The sequence below is a fragment of the Nipponia nippon genome, unplaced genomic scaffold (assembly GCF_047370975.1).
Source record: "Nipponia nippon isolate SJK-2023a ecotype South Korea unplaced genomic scaffold, ASM4737097v1 scaffold_5, whole genome shotgun sequence".
Classification (NCBI taxonomy): domain Eukaryota; kingdom Metazoa; phylum Chordata; class Aves; order Pelecaniformes; family Threskiornithidae; genus Nipponia; species Nipponia nippon.
In genome coordinates, this window is record NW_028262369.1 from 36,854,529 (window position 1) to 36,876,248 (window position 21,720).

The 21,720-nt window shown below is 43.3% G+C and overlaps 1 protein-coding gene across 6 annotated transcripts in view; it reads right to left on the reverse strand.

Moving 5' to 3' along the window:
- SYDE2 (synapse defective Rho GTPase homolog 2) overlaps positions 1 to 21,598 on the reverse strand; it is a 33,091-nt gene extending 11,493 nt beyond the window's left edge. For all 6 annotated transcript variants that reach the window (XR_015699038.1, XR_015699037.1, XR_015699036.1 and 3 more), the window contains exons 1-4: positions 21,335 to 21,598; positions 16,516 to 17,250; positions 5,911 to 7,010; positions 2,681 to 2,807 (exon numbers count right to left, since the gene is read on the reverse strand). Coding sequence is in view for 3 of the 6 variants with exons in the window: in XM_087733460.1 (XP_087589586.1) it covers positions 2,681 to 2,807; positions 5,911 to 7,010; positions 16,516 to 17,250; positions 21,335 to 21,443 (2,071 nt within the window). In the remaining 3 variants the exon portion in view is untranslated. The remainder of the gene's footprint in view (positions 1 to 2,680; positions 2,808 to 5,910; positions 7,011 to 16,515; positions 17,251 to 21,334) is intronic.
- Between the last annotated feature and the right edge of the window lie 122 nt (positions 21,599 to 21,720).

A 21,720-nucleotide genomic window follows, 5' to 3' on the forward strand; every position in this document is an offset into this window, starting at 1 on the left:
TGAAATCAGAAACAGCTTACAGTAGGAAATGGCATGTCGTAATCAAATCAGCTTATACTGCTGAAACACTCAGAACCGTCTATTAATAATCATTTAGTAGGAATTCCTGTAATAGCATCCAGTCATAGGACTACCACCTGCCAAAGGGCTTTCTCCTGTTTAACCCTGAATAACAGGATAGTCTGGGAGCCATGAATGCCCCTTGACCTTTCTAAATCCTTTTGCTATTCACTCAGCTAAATTAGCCCTGTAGAGGCTGCTGTTATTTTTTTTTTCCCATGAATCTATGCTTCCCGCTGCTGCCAGCCCACTAGCACATTCCCTTGACACAACCACACACAACAAATTTAGACAGCGAGCAGAAATTGCCATCCACTTCATTAATTCTTCATTTTTCTGACCCACTGAACTGTTAACAGCATTGGATGCTTTATGCAGAGATATGAATTCACGTGGATGCAAACAGATGTAAGGCAACAACATGAATACTGGGCAGTTCCAAAAATTGGCTGCACGCTTCGGTTTGAGCCACAAGCACACGTAGTTGTGTGTAAGGCCGTGCCAATCCCAAGAACATTTCTCAGTCAAGATTTAATCATTAAATGTTCATTCTTTAGTCTTTGGAGAGCTGTCAAAAAAAAAAAAATCTTTTTAATCTTTTGGAAAAGCAGCGCTACTCAAATTTCAAAAAGGATACAAGGCGGCACTTCTCTTCAATCAGCCAAGATTTATGCTGAGGATTCATATTTTATGGAACACATGTTTTGGCTTATAAAAGTAGGAATCATGTGCATCAGCCTCAGCATTGCAAATACAGCAGTAATCAGGTGAAACATTCCTCCTCAACTCAGCTCCCTAAGCATACGCCAGAGGTTTTGCGGACTCTTCTATTCCTAGCCCTAAGCACGGTGGGTACCTCAGGTCTGTCAGCAAAAATCACAGGTTCCCCTTTCAGCCCAGGCCACGCTGTTTACAATTAATTAGAGAGCGGGCTGCAGTTCAGCCAGCAGCACTTATGGGTGCAAACACCCCTTCCCTCCCCGCTCCCCCCAGCGCACACAGGACCCCTGCACTCAGTCCTTTCAATGCAACTCTAACACGGGCACTACAAGCAATCACGCAGCACAGCTGCAGGGAACCAGGGGAAAGAATATATTTTTTTTAATGCAATTTCTTAAAACTATTTTTTCCTTGTAAGGAAAGCAGCATGTAAGTCCAATCTTGGAATATAACACATACAAAAGCATATCCAGTAATCTTTCTGTAAGACAGACACCAAGGCTGTAGTCTTTTCACTCTTAGAATACAAATTCTGGGTGCAAAATATTATCCTTCAGTAGTACAAACCAGAAAAGGACCACGGGTCCAGCAGGACCCATGCAATCACCAGAAGTTCTTCACCACCACCAATGAAGCTCTCAGCAACGCATATTGAAAAATTACACTTCTCTATTTAACCACTGCATCATGAACTTGTGATGGAAAGATCAATCAGACTGCATCGCTGCCCTTCCAGGGCTTTGCATCAGTACTGAGCTCTCCTGCAGCTCAGACTTCAGTTTCAGCCAGTTCTGGTTGGTTCCAAGTATACAATGTACTCAGGAAAATCAAAATGCTTATGAAATGTTACAGGTTCTTTTGCATATGGATGAGAATTAAGTTCCTATACCCTTTCCCATGATACTCCTGAACTGTTTCTGCAAATACTGTCTCATTGTGATGATTACTCGTAGCATGGGAGGGCAGTGCCATTTTTATTACTCCAAAATTAAAAAAACCAAAACAAAACGAACAAAAAAACCAACAAAACCCCTAAGTTTTCCATTAGCCAAAAGTTTACATTAACCAAATAGCAGTTTGCCATTTGTCTGCTTACAAGCCAATATCAGACAGTTTCTGCTGTTTGGCAGAAAGCAACAGAGGGGTTGTTTTCCCCCTTCTGAGCTGATTTACAAAATCAGGAAGAAAACAGGACTTCAATAATTTCATGGAACAATCTGCTCTTAGAAATTATCACCACTTTTTCTCATTAATTTATCTGTAAAGAGAAGAAATTTACCCAGTTTAAAAGATGTTTTATACCATTTACTTTTACTCTCCACTGCTCTTTATAAAGGGTGTATCACATCAGCGTGAAACATAAAGACCAGTTTCTGCTGCTGGGAACGCTGGTACTTGTGAGCAACACTGAACCCGACAGCGAAACCAGCCAAGGCAAGTAAGGTGAACCGACTAGCTGGACATTCTGAACCAAAAGGTTTATTTACCCCAATAAATGTCACTGAGTAATATCTTCTAACACCACTTCGTATAATTATGAAGTGCAATGAACAAAATTCATTCTCAATACACTGAGGTGAAATAAACCCCCACACAGGGTAGAACTGTCCCGTACAGCTGGATGTTGGGTGTTACAGAAAGGGCTTCTGCACAGAAAATGTATACCCTGGCTACTGTTGTTACATTTTCCATCTCTGGATATGTAGGAAATGAATGCTCCTGCCTAATTTCCTAGAGCAATCTTTACTCACTGATGCCTTAAATTAGATCAACTTTGGTTTATATAATGAGTATGAATAGTTACAGAATTGTTCCACTTTTAAACAAACCCTTTTATCAGCTTTTAAAAGGTACATTGCAAACATGGCATAATTCTATATTAAAAGAAAAGCAATATTACCTGTTATGACATTAATATCTGGGTACTGGCTTTCACAGAGGGTAACAGCCTTGCTGTCCCTCTCAAACGCCTCTCGAAGCTCTTTCTTAACCGCTGCTGAGCCACATAACCGATACAGGCCTACCACCTAGGAGCAAAAACAACGGCTTCACATCAGTTATTTTCCTTCAGAGGGGACTAATAATTGACATTATGCTTGGTCTCATCCGGGAAGCGCAACAAACATGTTCAGGCAATTGTTTGGAAATAAACTTTAAGAAAACTCAAACAGGCCAGACTGCTAACATCAAATGATAAGGTATGTTTTCAAACATTACACAAGAGACACAGTTGTGACTGTTAAGCAGTAAGCTAATAATGCTAATGTTTTCCGTAACAGTGAACAGGCTGAGCAGTATTTTAGTGACAGAACATGACTTCTAAATTGGAATCATTTAGTGCTTCACTTGCATGCAAAATTAGGAAACAACAAAATACAGAATAAGCTAGATAGTAAACAAAACTTAAAATTATATTTGATACTGGGGTTTCAAAAGAATTATGAATACTCATTATTACATCTATAAGATGCTGTTTTAAAGATGACAAGATGCTGACTTGGCACGTGTTTCAAATTATATTAAAAGTTTCATGCAAAGCAGGGGTTAACATGCTCCAGGTGATAGAAGTGAAACCCACAACACCCTTGGACTGAATAACTAATTCAATCATGTGCTTTCACGCACTCAAATTTTGCATTTTATCATTATTTACTTTCCATTTTCATCAATACAAAGCAATCCTATGATATTAAGGAACTAAATCATAAATACACTAATTTTACTTTATTTTAATGAACTTTATAGGCAGGTATACTGAGCAGTAAATACCTAGGTCAAAACTACCATGGACTCAAAAGGCAAAAAAAAAACCCCAAAACCCCCTGACTTAGACTGTACTGACTTAGACCATGTGAATCCAGGTTTTCAAAGAAGAGTATCTGTCTGGCCGTATATTAATTCCTGTTTAAATAAACGGAAAGTTACCCAATGGAATTTGTACCCTCTCTCTTTCCCAAGACTGAATATGATCTAGTATTGGCCTAAGACAATTTCCTTTAAACTCTGAAGTTTTCTAACGCCATGCCTGAAATTCAGGTGGAGGCGACACACTGTGACAGTAGTCTGCAGTCTATAGGAAAGTTAAAAACGTCAGACAAGCACGTGGTTAAAACAAGAAGTTTACAGTATATTTTGCATGTTTGGTTCTCCCTGTGCAAATACACAAATTAGATTTCATGCTCAAAAGCACGAGGTACATTCAGACAATTCAGATCCCAATCGCTTCATTACCAGTGTTGCCTTGATTACCCAATATCATTTGCATGACTAGGTGCTAATAAGCCCAAAATAAAATGCTGAAACCATGGGACACATACACTGGAAAGAATAAAACTTCTCTTTCCCACTGATTTGCATAATGTTAGGAGAAGCATTCACAATAATAATCACACAGTTATTAATCAGTAGTGACTTCCAGCAAAGTAATTAAATAGAAATACCATTTCTGTCTGTATTTTATGACCCAGGTTATAAATAGCAGAGTTAATCTCATAACACCTGGAACTACATCCAACCTGTCAGCAATTTAAAATAGTAACAGTGGTAGGTGTGATTACTTCTCAATTTCACCTGAGCAAGAACAGGTGTAAAAGAAACTGAAGGCTCACACATGCTGCAGAACAGTATGCAAGAGTCCTCCCACCAGTTTCAAATTAACTGCCAAGGGGGACACCCCTCCTTAGGGCTGTGCGCCTTCCTTCCTAACAGACTTCTTGTCTAGCATCTGTAACTGGGGATTTGTTTCCGTACTTCATTTTTCAAAAATATTTTTGTCCATTAGGTTACATCAACCAATAAGCTGTATCAGGATGAAGAGAAGAAACTGGGCACCGCTGCCTTACAGCATTCATCTCCTGTCCTAATTTTGAAAACAACCTGAAGAAAGGCAAGGAGCAGTGGCATGGGGAGACAACTAATTCAGCCCCTCAGGGTCTCCTCCTCATCTTAGAATCATAGAATCATCAAGGTTGGAAAAGACCCTTAAGATCATCGAGTCCAACCGTTAACCTATCACTGCCAAGTCCGTCTATACCATGTCCTCGAGCACATCTATCCGTTCTTTAAATACCTCCAGGGATGCGGACTCAACCACTTCCCTGGGCAGCCTGTTCCAATGCTTGACCACCCTTTCCGTGAAGAAGTTTTTCCTAATATCCAACCTAAACCTCCCCTGGCACAGCTTGAGGCCGTTTCCTCTTGTCCTATCACTCATTAATAGGGAGAAGAGACCGACCCCCACCTGGCTACAGCCTCCTTTCAGGTAGTTGGAGAGAGCAATAAGGTCTCCCCTCAGCCTCCTCTTCTCCAGGCTAAACAACCCCAGCTCCCTCAGCCGCTCCTCACAAGACTTGTGCTCTAGACCCATCACCAACTTCACTGCCCTTCTCTGGACACGCTGCAGCACCTCGATGTCCTTCTTGGAGTGAGGGGCCCAAAACTGAACACAGTACTCGAGGTGTGGCCTCACCAATGCTGAGTACAGGGGCACGATCACCTCCCTGGTCCTGCTGGTCACACTATTCCTGATACAAGCCAGGATGCCATTGGCCCTCTTGGCCACCTAAGCACAATCTTAAAGCTGTGCACAAAGCGATGGCATGAGTCTTTGGCATGTTGGCTTGAGACTGCACACATGTAAGTAAAGTTTTGTTAAAAGACCTGTCCTCATCACTTTGTGTCACTGCACATGATGCCTCGGTTTCAGGTAGAAGGAACCATTATACTCATTTTTGCATTTAGATACAATACATCCTTAGGGAGTGATCTGTGTCTCAGGAATCAGGCATTTTCAAGTTTTCATCTCAGCCCTGCTTTTTGAGTGTGACTACACGCTGGGGGCTGCAGGTTCATTTCACCATCCCTAGTCCTAAAGCACTACCGTGAGCATCGCCTGTGAGCAAGCGTACATCCCCTCTACAAAGGCCAAGTTGGAAGCATTGATTTCACACAGTCCTGTTATTCTTCCCACCTTACAATGACTACTGTTCACCAAACAACAGGAACAGTAAAGCAAAAAAAGTGACATGTAATGGTGTTTTTAATTTCCCCTTTCCCACTCACTGCTCACACTCTGCAACAGCTATCGCAACACAGAAATATTAACAAAACAGATTAAAACATGCACAGTACCTGACAGCCTCTCTTTTCAATCTCCAGAATGCATTTCTGCATCAAAAGTGGCACCATCAAGCCCGTGTTTTCCTTCTCTACAACTTTTCGAGCATCTACCCCGAACATCACGGGCTCCCGATCGGCATCGAGACCATCAAGAGAGTTCTCCCACTGCTCCATGAGCGACAGCTTGACGTAAATAAGCCCCCTCGGTTCCAGTTTGACAGCCAGCTGATGTGTCTTTGTCACTCGGAAGAGAGTGGGAAGAGCCACGGTTCCATGACAACACACCCGATTTTTCCGTGGGGTGGGTTCCCAGCTGAACACCACCAGCTTTAAGTGCTGAGCATTTTCAATTTCTATGTTGAATGTGTGGTCCATATCTAGAAATGTTGTCCTACATGTAAGCAGGGCTGTTCTTGCTTTGTTTACTGAGTCAACCTGTATTGCACAAAAGACATCTTTTGAGTCTATTCTTGGTGGTTTTAAGTCTTCAGCACCATAAAAGTGAATGCTCATGAGTCCAGAGATGTACTGAGAGCACTTGGGTTGATCAGAAAAGTTATAGTGTCTGAAAGCATCGATATCTATTTCAGTTTTACCACTGTTACTTGGAAGGCTCTCCTTTCCTTTCCCACACTTGGTTTCATGCCCATGTTTACCTGATTTTGTTATAAGTTCGGGAGAGTCACCATCACTGAGGTAACCACCTTTGTTGAATGATTTGGAGCTCCTCGAGCTTTTCTTTTTGTAGGTGTGTTGCGACGACACGCTGCTGTCGAGATGGTAACGACTTATCACATTCCTGCTGGCAGCTGTGGTTGAGTTTCCAGAAGATGGCAAAGACACTGTATGGCTTGTATCCCGGCAGCTACCTTTCAGCAGGGAAGGAGGGTTATCTGAACTAGTATGGCTTGAAGTTCCCTTGACACTCAGTTTCCTGCTCAGCTCTGGCAGCTTTTTCATTTTCATGGAAAGCTTCCTCACAGTCCTGGGAGATTTAATTCTATCAGGGAAAGGCCAGTTGATTGATCCGCTTTTTTTCAGAGGACTGGGACTTGGAGGAGAAACCTCTGTTGAGGGTATATCAGCCTTGTGTGCAAGTACGACTCCAGACCCTTCAGAAGAAAAGAGAAAGAATAATCATTTTCACACCGCTCAGTAACTGCAGTTCGCAGCAATGAAAAAATAAATCTTGAACTAGGGGAAAACATGTTAATTTCTCATAATTTGATCAACACAATTAATTCAGACAGCCATCATTCATTCATCAGTCAGATGTTCACGAGCATTCAGAAAGCTGTGCTCTGCTGACTCGTTCAGCCAAATTTGGCAGTTCATAGTCAAAAGCCAGATTTGTTCTGCTTTATGGAGATGAAAGGGCCAAAAACTACATATAAACAAATGAGCTATCTTACCCGCTGCATTCAGCTTGATCCATTTGTGCTGTATCCCCCATACAAGCAGACATGCCTGCATTCCTGGGGCACAGCTGCAACGAAACCAGTCTTAAATGGGAAAACACTGGAATATGGCAAATACACCCTTGTCTACGAAGCAGTTAGCTACGTAGCCAACACATCAGCATTGCCCACTCCTCTTAGGACTAGAGGAAAGGCACTTGTCTCTATGAAGAATATGACTATATTCCTGTGCATGTCCCTCTGTTGACCCAAAGAGCCCTAAATCCCTCCTGTGTAGACACAGGCCCTGTCTCACACCTTTTCTTCCATTTCTCTCAGCTCCTTCTTTCTGCCACAGGACAGAGGAGGAAGAACACAAGGATTTATTCCTTCCAAAAGCCACATCCTGCATCGCCTCATTCCTGCCAGCAACTTTCCATCTTTCCTGGCACAACCATCCTATGACAAGGCTTAAAGTTATACGGTTCCCAAGTGATGTCCTTGTGGGAAACCACCCACCTTTCAAGGTACCAAAAAATCATAACAGCAGGCACGGATGCTAAAAAGGGAAAAAAACAAAAAACCAAAAAAACAAACTTCCTCAATTTAGCAGTAAAATACAACTAATTCAGGAACACGATCAGACATAAGCCAGTACTGCACATAGTCAGGAACCTGTGGTTCACCTCATGCTCCACTACTCGAGGAAATCCAAATACCAAGCTATAGCTCAAGCTTTTCTCACTTTCACCAGCATGAGGCAGTAATGACTGTAGGAAAGGCAATGAATTTACACCAGTTAATGAAGCATGCAAGAGGGGAACTGAGGCCAGAATTATAGATATTAATAAAATTACACGAGTACTTTCACTTCGAGTCACTTTTCTAACCCTTGAGAAACCAAGAGTGGTTCTTGCTAGCAATAACCACTCCATTCACTCATCACTTTCCAAATTTTAGCAGCTCCCAACAGGACTCGTGTAGCCTTGCCTGTGCAGAAGGCCATAGTACCTTAGCGTACTATGGAGCCCCTAAGCACGCTAACCCTGTGTGGTGCAGTCAGCCCAAGCAGCTCACAGAGACTCAAACACCTATATCCATCGGTCATCCCCCCTTGCGAGCCACGGAAGGGCAAGGTCTATTTACAGCATATAAAAAGAAAGAAAGAAGCGTTGTTTTCACGAGATACTCAGCAAATCATACTTTACACAGGTTTCTCTTACAGATTTCCCAAAGGCTTACTGCTTTAATTCTAAACTAATCACTTCAAGTCCAAATCACCATACAGCTAGTGATTTTTACAAGTCCCCTGTTCATCCAAATTAATTTTCACCATTTAACTGTAACTTACTTTTTATACTTCACTTAGCTTAAACAGTTAAATCAGGCAATCTGGTCTTCGACCAAAGTGATTTGTTGTGGTTTTGGGTTGTGTCATGTCTCCCCCCCCCCCCCCCCCCAAAAAACCCTACAAAGACTAGTTCTAGTCCCAACAGAAGTTTGGCTTTAATAACTTTTGCAGATAGTTGCTTAAAAGAGTATCTTTATAAAAGAAAGTTTCAGTTATGAAGAATAACGCATAGAATCTGTTTTCCAGAGCGACAGGGGAAAATTCATTTAGCCCTGAATCTCATGGAAGTAGTTCCGTCGCAGGGGAAAGGCTATTTCTAGCACGCCTGCTGTGCTTTTCTGGCAAGCAGCTAGTTAGAAATGTGGTGTTTGATAAAAGCAGACAAAGCCTCCCCTTGTACTGCAAATCACAGCACGGTCCCACTGGTGGGCTGGCCTGGAGCAATCAGTGCCATACTTCAGTCCGCTAACATTAATCTTCCCTTTCTGTCAAAAGTCTCTGGCACAGGCTTGGAAAAGCAGGCCAGCAAACTAAACTTCCCCCCAGCTCATTAAAACTGAAGAGTCAATCTAACACTTTGACTTTTATGTGTCCAACTTCTGCTGCATTCAGCACCAAACAGTTAAAATGAAATATGTGGTTGGAAGAAACTTAACAGTGGAGTATTATGCAGGATGGTATTCCCATCAGCATTGAGCCACATGTTGTTCCACTAAAGCCAGCAATGTGCTGAGGTATGCACGCAATTTTAAAGAGTGTACATGACACAGCTCTGAACAAGCTGCAAAAGAAGTTGTAGTGCAGTCTGGTAACACTTCACTTCCCAGCCTCCCCATCTGATACGCCTTTCTCACAAGGGTGCCAGAGGAACCAAGCTGTGCCTCGTTCCTTTTACCAAGTTACACGGTTGTGCTGCAAACAGGCTCCCGACTGTCCCTGTCCCCACTCACTCTGCCACCACACGTCTCATCTGACCAGTTAAACCTTAAAAATTATCCTTACGGAAGGATGGCAGGAGGAGATGAAACATAAGAGGCACCTGTTGCATAAATGGCTACCAAGGCAGCAAGGGGATGGTCAGCTTGATGTGATGCAGCACACATATATGTGTGTGTGTGTGTATAATTTATTTATTTTTTACAGTGAGAACAATCAATCACTGGAACAACCTCCCCAGGGACATGGTAGAGTCCCCATCACTGGAGGTTTTCAAGACGAAACTGGACACTGTGCTAGGTAATCTCACCTAGGCTCCCTTTCCCACCAAAGGGTGGACCAGATGATCTTACGAGGTCCTTTCCAACCTGGGCCGCTCTATGATATACTTATGCTTTCCAGAAGCTTCAGCAGTATGAGTAAGACAGGAAAAAAAAAAAATAGCTTTTGAAGGCCAATGCAATCCAAGTCTAAGTGACTTGACATTGTAACTGACGACTTCCATCAGCTGTTCGTTCAGCTTGGCTAGTAAAGCCACCTTTTACTTTGCCCAGTGATGCAGCTGCACGAAAGGATAAAGCCTTTTCATGCCCAAAGAGACACAACTGGAGAGACACGAACAGCCCACTGGAATACAGCGCTTCACAAACCCAGACCTCCCTCTCCCACCCCACCCTGCCAGCTGGCCACAGGGGGGCAATGCTACTGTCCCCTCGGTCGAGCAGGGATGCCCCACGGCAAGAGAGGACTCAAACTATCTTAAGCTCTTACAGCACAGCCTCTGCCAGACATAGGCAATGATTTAGTATAGCAAAAATGCTTGTCTGACCCTGCTTAACACTGTTTACATGTACTTGGGCACATATATCATTGTCATACCGACTGCCAGCAGCGCATGCTGTTTTACAGGCATATTTGATTACCCTATTCTACACGTAACATTCCTCATCGCTTAAGGGAGGGTTTCTGAGCTATTTTAAAGTTCATCAGAAAACCTGTAATTTATTTTTGGGACAACAAGTTGAGGTGAATGTCAGAAAACTATCAGTTCCTTATTACAGCAAGCTATGGAAATATCAAATGGCCGCTCTCATAGCTAAGGGACATGTTGAGTTCCAATCAAATTAAAGCCGATAGGTAATTTAATTTTTCCTACCGTTCTCCCAACATACTTAATAAGTACACTACATCTAACACTGAAAGCATCTGTCTAGAATAATGACATTAGTGTTGAAGCTCTAAGCCATTTCATTTTAAAAAGAGAAAAAAAAAAATACAGCTCATACCGAGAGATTATAACTTTCAAAACCAAAGTCTCCCTTCTGCCTAGATTTTTCATTCTTTTTCTTTTATTATTTTTAAATCAACCCAATGACTTATTGGGAAAATATATTAAAAATGAAAAAGCGATACATCAAAACAGAAAAGCCCAAATATCTCAAAATTGTTCTTGTAGCAAATGATGGGTGAGTGAAAAAGAGCTATTGTTTTTCTGCGCTAGATGCCACAAGAAATACTGAACTGGATCCTCAACTGACAGAAACGGGACAGCTCTACTCATGTCAGAGGCTGTGAACTTACTCAGGCACAGGCTCATTATGCTTTTTCATCCTCAGATAGTTCCAGACCTGTTCTGATAGAAAACTTGAGTAGAAGTGCAAATGCCATTAAAAGAAGAACTCATGCTATATCAAACTCAAGCAACTTCAAATAAAATATAAGGAAAGCATCATCTCTATCCACATCAGCAACTAGGAAAAAACCCTTAAAAAAAAAAAACTAAAAAGAACTTTTAAAAATTGGGATAGAATGGAATTATTTCTATGTAACATCTTAATTATCTAAATAAATGGAAGAATCTCCTCTTAACATGTAAAAAAAAAAAAAAAAGTCTTTTTTACCCCTATAAAAATTACTATTGTGACCAGTGCAGCCTCTGAGTTCCACCCCACATAATGATTCAGAGTCAAGGAATGGAGAAATTATTAACGAGGCAAAAAAAAAAAAAAACCTCTAAGAACTCTGTAACAGTAGTTTGTTTTCTTCAAATACTATGCATACTGACATTAATTGAGCTGTGACAAACCCATCAACCCAGGGATCACTTTTATGGGAGCAAAAGATATAAAACAAATTGCTTTAAATAGTCCATTAACTAAAAAGGGGAGGGCTTGCAGAGTAACCTCCCGAGGCCGCCTGCACGATGAGAGGCGAAGGGGCTGACCACTGCCTGCTCTTCATCATGGCGGCGGTCCTCAGAGCGTCCTCGACAGCAGTACCTCATTACGGAGAGGAACAAGCACGCATAACAGCACTTTAGATCTCTGACCCGACTTAAAGAGTTCAGTACCTACAAACAAGCATGAGTTTGTTGCAGATATTTTAAACGTTACTGATTCTGTGATGCACATAAACCACAGTCGGCTCTGTTCAGACGCTGGCGTCACACCAAGAGGCAAGCGGCAGCGCCGCGGCTGATGCCAAGCACTGTCCGCTTGGGCTGCTCTCGCGAAGATTTCCTCCCCTCGCTGTGTCTTTCATGGCACGAAAAGCAGCTTTGCCCCTACTTCCCCAGTCAGACGATATAAACAGCTACTCGGTACAAATCAGAAACTGGAAAAGGCAATAGCTATTTTAAATTAACTGCTTCCACTCCACAGATGCTACACCCTTTTGCCTCTTTAACCAGCAGGTCTTTATGTCATTGTCATCCCATGGATCAAAAACACATGCATGAATAAGGCCTCGGCCTTCAAAAGCACGTGCACAAACTCCCCCAAAGCCCACCAAAAAACTGGCTTCAGCTCTGCAGGAGGAAAGAGGGAGCAGAGGGACCTTTCTACCACATACCAAGCCATTTTGGTATCTCAAACATTATGCAAATATTTCACATGGATGTTTCTTCTGCCTCATGAAACCAAAGCCCCTCGCACTTGGAAAACAGTTAAATCACAAAGCATTTTCCATCCATTAAAAAAATTAAAAATTAAGCAAATAGTATTGTCAACGTGTGGAAGGAAATTGGTAGATAGCATTTGCTGCCCAGTATACTCCATGTATATTGCTGGAAGTTTATCTGCAACATCTAAGCGTGCAAAATATTTGCCTGTATTGGCCCCAAAAGATGTATTTGGAAACCAGGATAGTGGTCACGGTCTAAGTGGAGAAAGAGCACTGCAGTTTTAGTGAGATTTAGGCCAAGCTCCAGCTGGCGTGTATCAGGGTTAAATGGGAATCGGTATCAACCTTCGCTTCCTACAACATTGAAAAGAAATCTGTTTACAGTGATTCCTACCAGGATTTTCCATCCAAACAGCTAACACATGTACATTTTCAGTAGCAAAAGCACAGTCCAGATCCTGGCAATCTACAAGGCGCAAGTCCTATCACGGTGTCTCCGAGATACAAACACATGTGAAACGATTCCACTGATTAGGTGGACACTAATCCCAACAGTAATCCTCCCCAAAAGCAAAAATACTACAAATTCTTCAGAAGGCACTATTCAGAGCTCCACAATGTAAATCTATCGCAGGAGCTGACATTATAAAGGGGTGTTTTTCTTCAACATTTTGCAGGTGATACACACATCTATAAAAACATACAGTCAGAGTTCAATCCTAAACAGTTGTAAAGAAAATTTACTTCATTTCATATATGCAAAAAACTATATAGAGAATTTTTCATATTGCATTTATAACAAAAAATATTCCTATTTTCCAATCATAAGCATTTTGCCTGTGCAAGGAGAAATCAAATTAAAAACAACCTCCAGGGTCCTTTCCACTTAAACTCTTCTCCCACAGACCTAAGAGCATGAGCTGGCACTGTGTTTCCACATTACTAACTCGGAACCAAGCTATCTTCTTATTCTTACCTTTTGTGTACTTGTTATAAACAAAACACATGAATTATTTTCCCAAGCTCTGCTATAGGGGTGCCTTATTTTTGATCAGTTTCTTTTTAAAAGCCAGCATGGCTAGAATTATTCACTAAGGAATTACCTAACAAATCCTATTAATATAAATGGCATCTACTGTAGAAAGTAACCAGATTAACACCAGGAACTAATGGTGTAAATTAAGACTACGGGGCAAATTAGCACCTCTACAACTATCATCCATTTTATTGATAACATTTACAGGAAATATCTATTTGCTGCTGTGTTTGGAAAGACTCCCAATAACTGAATCCTATAATTTATCTTTTCTTAACCTTATGTCTAATAAAGACTCTCAAAAAAACAGCAAAAAGGAAAAAATCCACAACCATTTTCTCTGTACAAAGTTGGAAATCCAAATAAGTCAGTAATGTTTAAAGTTTTCAAGGTAAACTTGATTCCATTATCCAAAGAAAACAGCAAATGACAAAATGAACAACTATATATTTTGTTGGCTTTTATAGTGCCCCACTTTTTTCTGCCTATGCTTCTCAAAAATCTAATACTTTAGACTCTAATGCTAACCAATATTGACATATATAAAATCACACCAATAAGAAAGGTAAGCAAGCGGACTTTTCTGCAAAGCAGTAATTGCTTATTTGTCAGGAGTTACTGCTTAATGTACCCAGCTCTCTGAGAACATAGACATCTATTTCAGAGCACTTGTATAATTCAAACAAGGTCTTAACACAAATAAAGTTAAATTGGCCATGTTGCCCTTCATGCAGTAATTTTGTATGGATGAGCTGCCATTTTAAATTTGACTGAAACTAACTGTAGACACCTTAACTGGATTAAAAAGAACAACTAAGCCACTTCTCCATAATAAAGCCAATTACTGAGCAGCAGGGATCCACTTCATCATCAATTAATCTATTCAATGTGATCATTATTCAATACATGCAAAAGGAGAGCTGCATTTAATGCACCTTAATTAACTCAATGCATAACAAACCAATCCAGGAAAATTCGTAACACTTTTCTCCTGGTTTCATGAGACAGTTAAAATGGGCAACTTTGCTTTCAGAAATAAATGTTTCTTCAGTATGAAAACAATTTTGACTTTTTTCTTCTTACATAAAGGGATTTTTTTTTTTTAAAAAGAGCCACTTACTTATATATTGAGATTAACTGCCTAAACGGGGGTCAAACAGTTTGCAGGACACACACGTGGCTTTCCTAAATAACCTTGCTTACTGACCTCTCCAAGTGCCTAGAGCCCCAATGATTACCAAAAAAAAAAAAATTTCATCTATCTTGCAAGCAAATATAACTGGTCTAAGTATTTAGTGCAGCTATAAAGTGAGCTATTTCTAAATAAATGCCTGATAACTTTAACACACTTTGCAACTAAAAATACGCTTGTATCTGCAGCATTTCCACAAAAAAAGAACAAAATGTGAGCTCCCAGAAGAGGAGACCAAGTGTTTTTTCTTCTGCTGTTTACAGCAGTTGCTTTGGTGCCTTTGAAAACAAGCCCTGTTCCCAGAAGCAATCTCCGTACTGGGAATCCAGGCACAGCAGCTCCTGGGAACGCAGGGCCAGAAGCCTGCTGGGATGGCAAGGCCGGACGGGGGCAACCCGGACTGGGGTCTCCTCCGGAGGGCAATGCTTACCTGGGCTCTGATATCGGTGTTTCAGGTCCTCTCTGCCGAGCCGGGCAGAAACACAGGCTCTTAAGTGTCAGTGCAAAGAAAGCATGAACTTTCTCCACAGAGGGGAACCTGGAATTCCCTGTCTCCTGAACTTTACACTACGTTTCTAACTCTCAACAGGATAGTAGAGTTAAGGTCAAGATAATGTAAGACACATCAGCAATTAAAAATAATACCTTTTTGGAAAGGGTTGGGGGGGCCTTTCTGCTTACTTTTGTTTGGTGTGGTTTTATTTTTGTTTGGGTTTTGTTTTTTTTTTTTAATAGACTGGGAAAAATCTTTAACGAGATGCTGAATTCACACACTAATGGAATTATGGAAATGAGACTATCAAACACTCAGCCAAAGATAACAAGGAACAAAGAGGCTGGCTTCTGAAAGCGAAAACCACTCCTCTCCAGTCTATTAGATTAGTCTGAGACAGTCAACAAGACAGCAATTACAGAAAGCGACGTGATGAATAGTGTTTATATGGTGTTCCAAAAAGTCTTTATTAAAAAGTCCCAGACAGCAAGTTAAAGAAACTCCTGCAGACAACAAGTAGCTTCGAGGCTGGAATCCAAGGCCAGGGTTAGACAGTAGTTAACAAAGGAAAGCCAGTGTGCCCTCACATTACCAGGCTTTAGCAAGCTCGCTTTGTAAAACCTGTGTCTTCAGCGAGGTGGAGGCCAAAGAGCACAGAGGACAACCACACCTGGACATGACATGAACAAACTGACTGAGAAATCACTGTGCAGCTCTCCATTTAGTAGGAATCAGTCTCACAATTCGAGTCATTTTTTACGAACTTGACATGCATTTCCACTGGAAATTTGCTTGATAAAGATAAAAGGAGGAGAAAGAGAAAAAAGATACATATAAGAAGGGTTTATTATTCCTCTAAAAGAAAACAGAGGCCATAACATTATGTCTTATGAGGAGCAGCTGAGGGAAGTGGGGTTGTTTAGCCTGGAGAAGAGGAGGTTGAGGGCAGACCTCATTGCTCTCTACAACTACCTGAAAGGAGGCTGTAGCCAGGTGGGGGTCGGTCTCTTCTGCCAAGTAACAAGCAATAGCACAAGAGGAGACAGCCTCAAGTTGTACCAGGGGAGGTTTAGGCTGGATATTAGGAAAAACTTCTTCACCAAAAGGGCTGTCAGGCCCTGGAACAGGCTGCCCAGGGAAGTGGTGGAGTCCCCATCCCTGGAGGTATTTAAAAGACAGGTAGCTGTGGTGGTTAGGGACATGGTCTAGTGGTGGGCTTGGGAATGCTAGGTTAACGGTTGGACTTGATGATCTTAAAGGTCTTTTCCAACATAAACAATTCTATGATTCTATGTTCCTGAACCCTCTTACCTGTTGAAGGGCACTTAAAGGCGGGATTGTCCTCTACTGCTGGCACGCTGGGAACCTTGCAGGCAAACCTCTGCCGGTGCTGCTGCATGTGCTCCCCAGGATGCACAACATCGGCCTGACTCGCTTCGCTGGGCTGAGCCATCCGATTGTCCCCCGTGCTCTCCATGGAGCGTGGGGGACCCTCATGGGGAACCGTGGCCGTCCCCGAGTCACCCCCAGGGCGGGGTTTGTACCGTACCGCCAGGGAGCCCTCGGCAACAGGGCTATTCACAGAAGAAGGGCAGACCCTCGGCAAGTCAGGCTCATCATCTTCAGGGATCGGGTTGTACCATATTTCTCCTTCATCATCTGCATCGTTATCCTCACTGAAGTCCACAGCAGCGCTCCTTGGCACGGCAGGGCTTTCGGCGCTTGGCAGGGCTCCGACAGGAGCGCAGCTTCGCGCGGGGCGCTCCCGCCCCACCGGTAATGTGGAAGGCGCCCGTGGCACTGCAGTTTCAGGCAGCAGGATGGGAGATTTGGGTATTGGGATAACAGCTCCGTGCGTTTCCTTACAGGTGTTTTCTTCTTCCAGAGGAGGAGGAGGAGTTCGGTGTGTGCTCTGCTGCAGCCAGCTGCGTTTCTTAGAAACAGTAATGTTGTTCACCTGCAGCCTGTGCTCGGGGACCTCGCTGGCCTGGGGGAACTTTGGCTCCTTCCTGCTTCTCGAAGCTATGTAAACATTTTCTATTAAATCTGTTCCCAGAAAGAGAGGCAAAAAGAGAGGGAAAGACAAATGTTTAGAATATCGTTCTGCTTTTGACAGATGAACACATATGCTGTCGTATGACATTTGCACTAGACCTCATCCGAAAGGACAAAATGTAAGTTGATGTGATCATAAAATTAGATTTCAGCCTGCCAAAGCAGAATGTGCACATAATTCATAAAGAGTCAGGCTTACTTAGCTGTATTTTTAACACCGTGTAATTTAGATAGATGGCAGTGAGATAGCCCTGCGGAAAGGTCACGCATACTTGGACAGAAATGGCTGCTTTTTGTTCAGCTAAGTTCAGGTACAATTGGTTTGGAAAGTTGCTATGTAGGATTTCCACAGTTTACTTATGCCAATGAAGAAATAGCCCCTGGTTTTACTATAATGTATAGCTTAAATGGCTACAAAACCCCCCACATAGGTTCACTTCTAGATTTAGATACAAAATAAAGGTGAGGATATGTCTTGCACAAAAACACTCCAGAAAGGACTGTCCTTACCAGCTTCATCCTATAATTAAGACAAAAGCATCCCCTGATTTGTGGGGAATAAAATGAAACACACCATCATGAAAGGAAGGAAGGAGGAAGAAGAAATGTAGAAGAGTTTTTAAATATCTCATTACACAACAAAAATTTCATGCAACACCTAATCAAATTCCACTGACTGCTCCCAAAACTTGACACAATTTCTTTAAAGCAACGGCCAAACGTTTAATTACGCATCGAAAAAGCCACTTGCACTTGAGCCCCTTGTCAGAGCACGTCCAAGCAGCCCGCCCAGCAGCAGCGCCATACCCGCGGCAGGCTGCAGGGCACCGCAGCAGCGCGTCCTCGCAAGGAGCGAGCGCCTCACCCCTGAGCAAGCACCGGCCCCTTCGCTAGGGCTGGAAGGAAAACTGCAAACACATCCAAATTAAAAACAGGGAATGGAGGTCAAATAACCCTCACGCTCCTCTGCAGAGGAGGAGAACCCAGGCAGGGTTTGCTCAGCCACTAAGACTGAATGGGGATAACTGGGTTCTCATAAAACAGATAACTTGTTTTCATGCGAACCCCTCTGCAATTGGAAATTCCAGATGGGAGAAGCTATTTGACAGTGCTTGAACGTTATTCTCAGCAAAAAATTATTTACACACCAATAACTGATGTTAAAATAGGGATGCCTCTCTGGAGGACTCAAGGAACAGCTCTGTAAATCCAGCTAAGATCGCTGTAGACATGGAGACAGGAAAAAGACTGTCACGCAAACACCTTCCCTTCGACCCTCTTTTTAGGTTCGTACATTAACGACAGAAGCGATCCTTGATAAGATCTAAAAGGCCACCACTTCATTTGATTAGAGATTCATCATTTGGTGATTTAAAAAAAAAAAAAAAAAAAGAGGTTTACTCATTTAGCTAAACTGCAATATGAACACTGTTTGTGATTTGAAGAATTAACTTGGTTCAAAGAATTAACAAAATTAGCCATGCCCATTTTGAAGCCTGTGCACACCTCCATTGAAGTGCTTTGCTACACTGGGGCCTAAGTCGGTCAATTAACAGAATCTGAGGAAAACACGAAAGCGGGGCTGAGGATGCAGATCTCTGGCAAAGTTTCAGTGATTTGGCAGCAACCGTATTTCTTCCCGCACCCGTAGCCTGGAAATGTAAGCAGGAATCCTCCTGCCGGTGGCGACTACCTCAAAGCCCTCCACTTCTGCATGGACAGCCCAAGGAGCGGTCTCTGCTCCCGTGACATAAACAGATGGAGCACCCGAGGGCTGTATTTCCACAAACAAAAATATCTGCTTCTTCCTGCTTCGCTGTAGAAATGCAGGCCCTTCCGCACTGCTGAAGACAGCCTACAATTCCCAAAACAGCGGGCTCCTAAGAAGTACAGCGTGCCTAAATATACACCCAGTGATACACCTGGCGTCAGCCTCGGGCTGCCCTTCGGTCCCAGCAGCAGCAAACGCACAGAGCAAACTCAACTTTCTTTTCAACATCCATCCGGGTATCTCAGCAACAAACCATCTGCAAAAGCTCACCGCAGAAACACTGATAATCAAGTACCTCCAGCGTACTCCAGTAACCCTACTGCTGGCAGAGACACGCCGTCTATCACACGTATTAAAACTACCCCTTCTCCGTCTCCGAATTAGCCAACATGCTGCCAGAGGTCACTGATTGTAAAAGTTCACTGGATCTCATCCAAACGATACACTTACAGGTAAATCTGCCAACTGCAGTTTTTGCAATTGATAGCAGTATTTGCAAGCGCTCCTTCCCCTTTATTCGAACTCGGTCCCGATCCTGAAAGCCCTTATGCCTGTGTTTATTTTAGTAACAAACTGTTTCACATGCAAGTATCTGCACAACCACCGGTTCAGTGTAACACAGCAAGTTTTAAACGTTGTTAGCTGTTATAGTAACGAGCCAGATTTAAGTAAATACAAAGCTTTCAGAGATACACAGGTCAGGCACATGCTTTTTGTTCTAGAGCACAGGTTCATTCAGAAGAACGCTGCCTACTCTCTATCAGTACTCCAATATATTTAATATATTCTAAAAATATATATTAAACCTCCACACAAACACAGAACAAGACAATGGTTCATTCCTAAAAGGCTTCAATATGGTGTTGAATAAAAAAAAAAAAACAAAAACAAAAGAAAAAAAACCAACAAACCAAAAAACATCAGGTGCTCCCTTCACCTTCCACTCTATTGACAAAAAACTAAATAAATCACTACTTAAAGTTAAAATATTATGGAAACAACCTATGTATTCTCAGAACCAGAGCCTCAACATTTCAGCTCAACTGAGGTCAAAAGCGATATTCTGCCTATTACGTTGGCATATAAAATATTTCAGCATGATACTATGAATGATGATACTGCTTTTCAGATTCTAACAAAGAGAGGAACAGCTTTTTCATGCCTCTCCATATATGGACCAAAACAATTCATAGTTCTTCTGGTTGTAACAGCAGCTATTTAAACACATTTTCTTTCATTAAGTTTCCTAGTAAAACTGTAAAATATAATAATTCTGTATTTAAATGGAAAAACAGCAAGACGAAAAATTGATTTGTAAGCTTTCAAGTACACCTTTGGGGGAAAAAAAAAAACCAACAAAAAACAACACAAGGGGCAAACAAAAGCCAAAGAATGACAAACAGTCATATGGTAAGAAAACATGCAGGGATTCGCATAAAGTAGTGGTCTAAATTCAAGAACATCTTATTTTAATGAGGAATTTTTATTCCCAAGAAGAAGAAGAGCAATTACAGATGCGAGGATGCTACTGCTGAGGATTGATTCAAGACCTAAATTTAGATTTGCTGAAGTGCCTGATCTCTGCTCACAACAAATTTGAAGGTTACATGATATCTGAAAAAAAAAAAAAAAAAAAAAAAAAAGACAGAAACTTTTCCAAACATGAGTAAATAACTTATTTAATTTCGTTGCATACTGGCAGCTCCATCTAAAACCCTATCGGTTTTAGGACTCTGTTTTTGTTTACTTATGGTTTATACAAGCCGGCCCCGACCAATGAAAACAAAGTTTGCTTTTAAACATGGACGATGGGCTTAAAATACTCCATCAGGAACAGAGGAGGACGGAGCCCTTCTCCCCGCCGCCGTCCCCGACCCCAGCCCGCTCTCGTACGCTAAACCATAAGGCACGAAAGCGGCAGCAGACAACCTCGCCCACTTGCGGGGGGAGCTCAGACCTTCCCGAGACGTGAAAAGCTAGTTTATTTATTCTTTCGAAAGCGCCCTCCCGCCGGCTGGCGGAGGCTTCTCCCCCGCCTCGGGGAGCAATAACAGAGTTCGCGCCGGGAAGCGGCACCCCACGCGAACGCCGCTTCGACCGAGGGATGGGAAACGCTCAGCCCCGGGCAAAGCCCCGCCGGCGGCAGCCGCGGGGAGCGGGCGCGGCGCCTCCCCGGCGCCCACGGGGCTCCGCGCCCCCCGCGAACCGAGCTCCCGCCGCTCCCGCCCGGCAGGTGGAAGGGCGGCCACGGGCGGGCAGCCGGAGCCCCGCGGCCGAGCCCCGGCCCGGCGCTCAGACACTTACCCTGCGGGGCGCAGACCCCGCTGTGGCGGTGCCCGGCGCCCGCCGCCGCCCCTCGCTGAGACCTCCTGCCCCGCAGCTTGGAGAGCGTCCTGCGGAGCGGGTCAGCCATGCCTGGCCGCGGCCTCCCCGCCGCCTCTCAGCGGGCGCTGCCCCCCGGCCCGCGGGAGCCGGCGGTCCCCCTGCGCGGCGGCGGCGGCAGCCCCGGGCCGCGCTGCCCCATGGCGGCCTGGCTCCGCACTCCCGGCCCCGGCTCCGCCGCGCACATACTTGGCATAGCTGAGCGGGGTGAGAGGGCGCCCCGCAGTGCGCATGCCCGCCGCCCGCCCCCGCCGTTCCCTCAGCGGGGCGGCGGGAACCAGCCCGCCCGGCCCGGCCCGGCCCGGCGA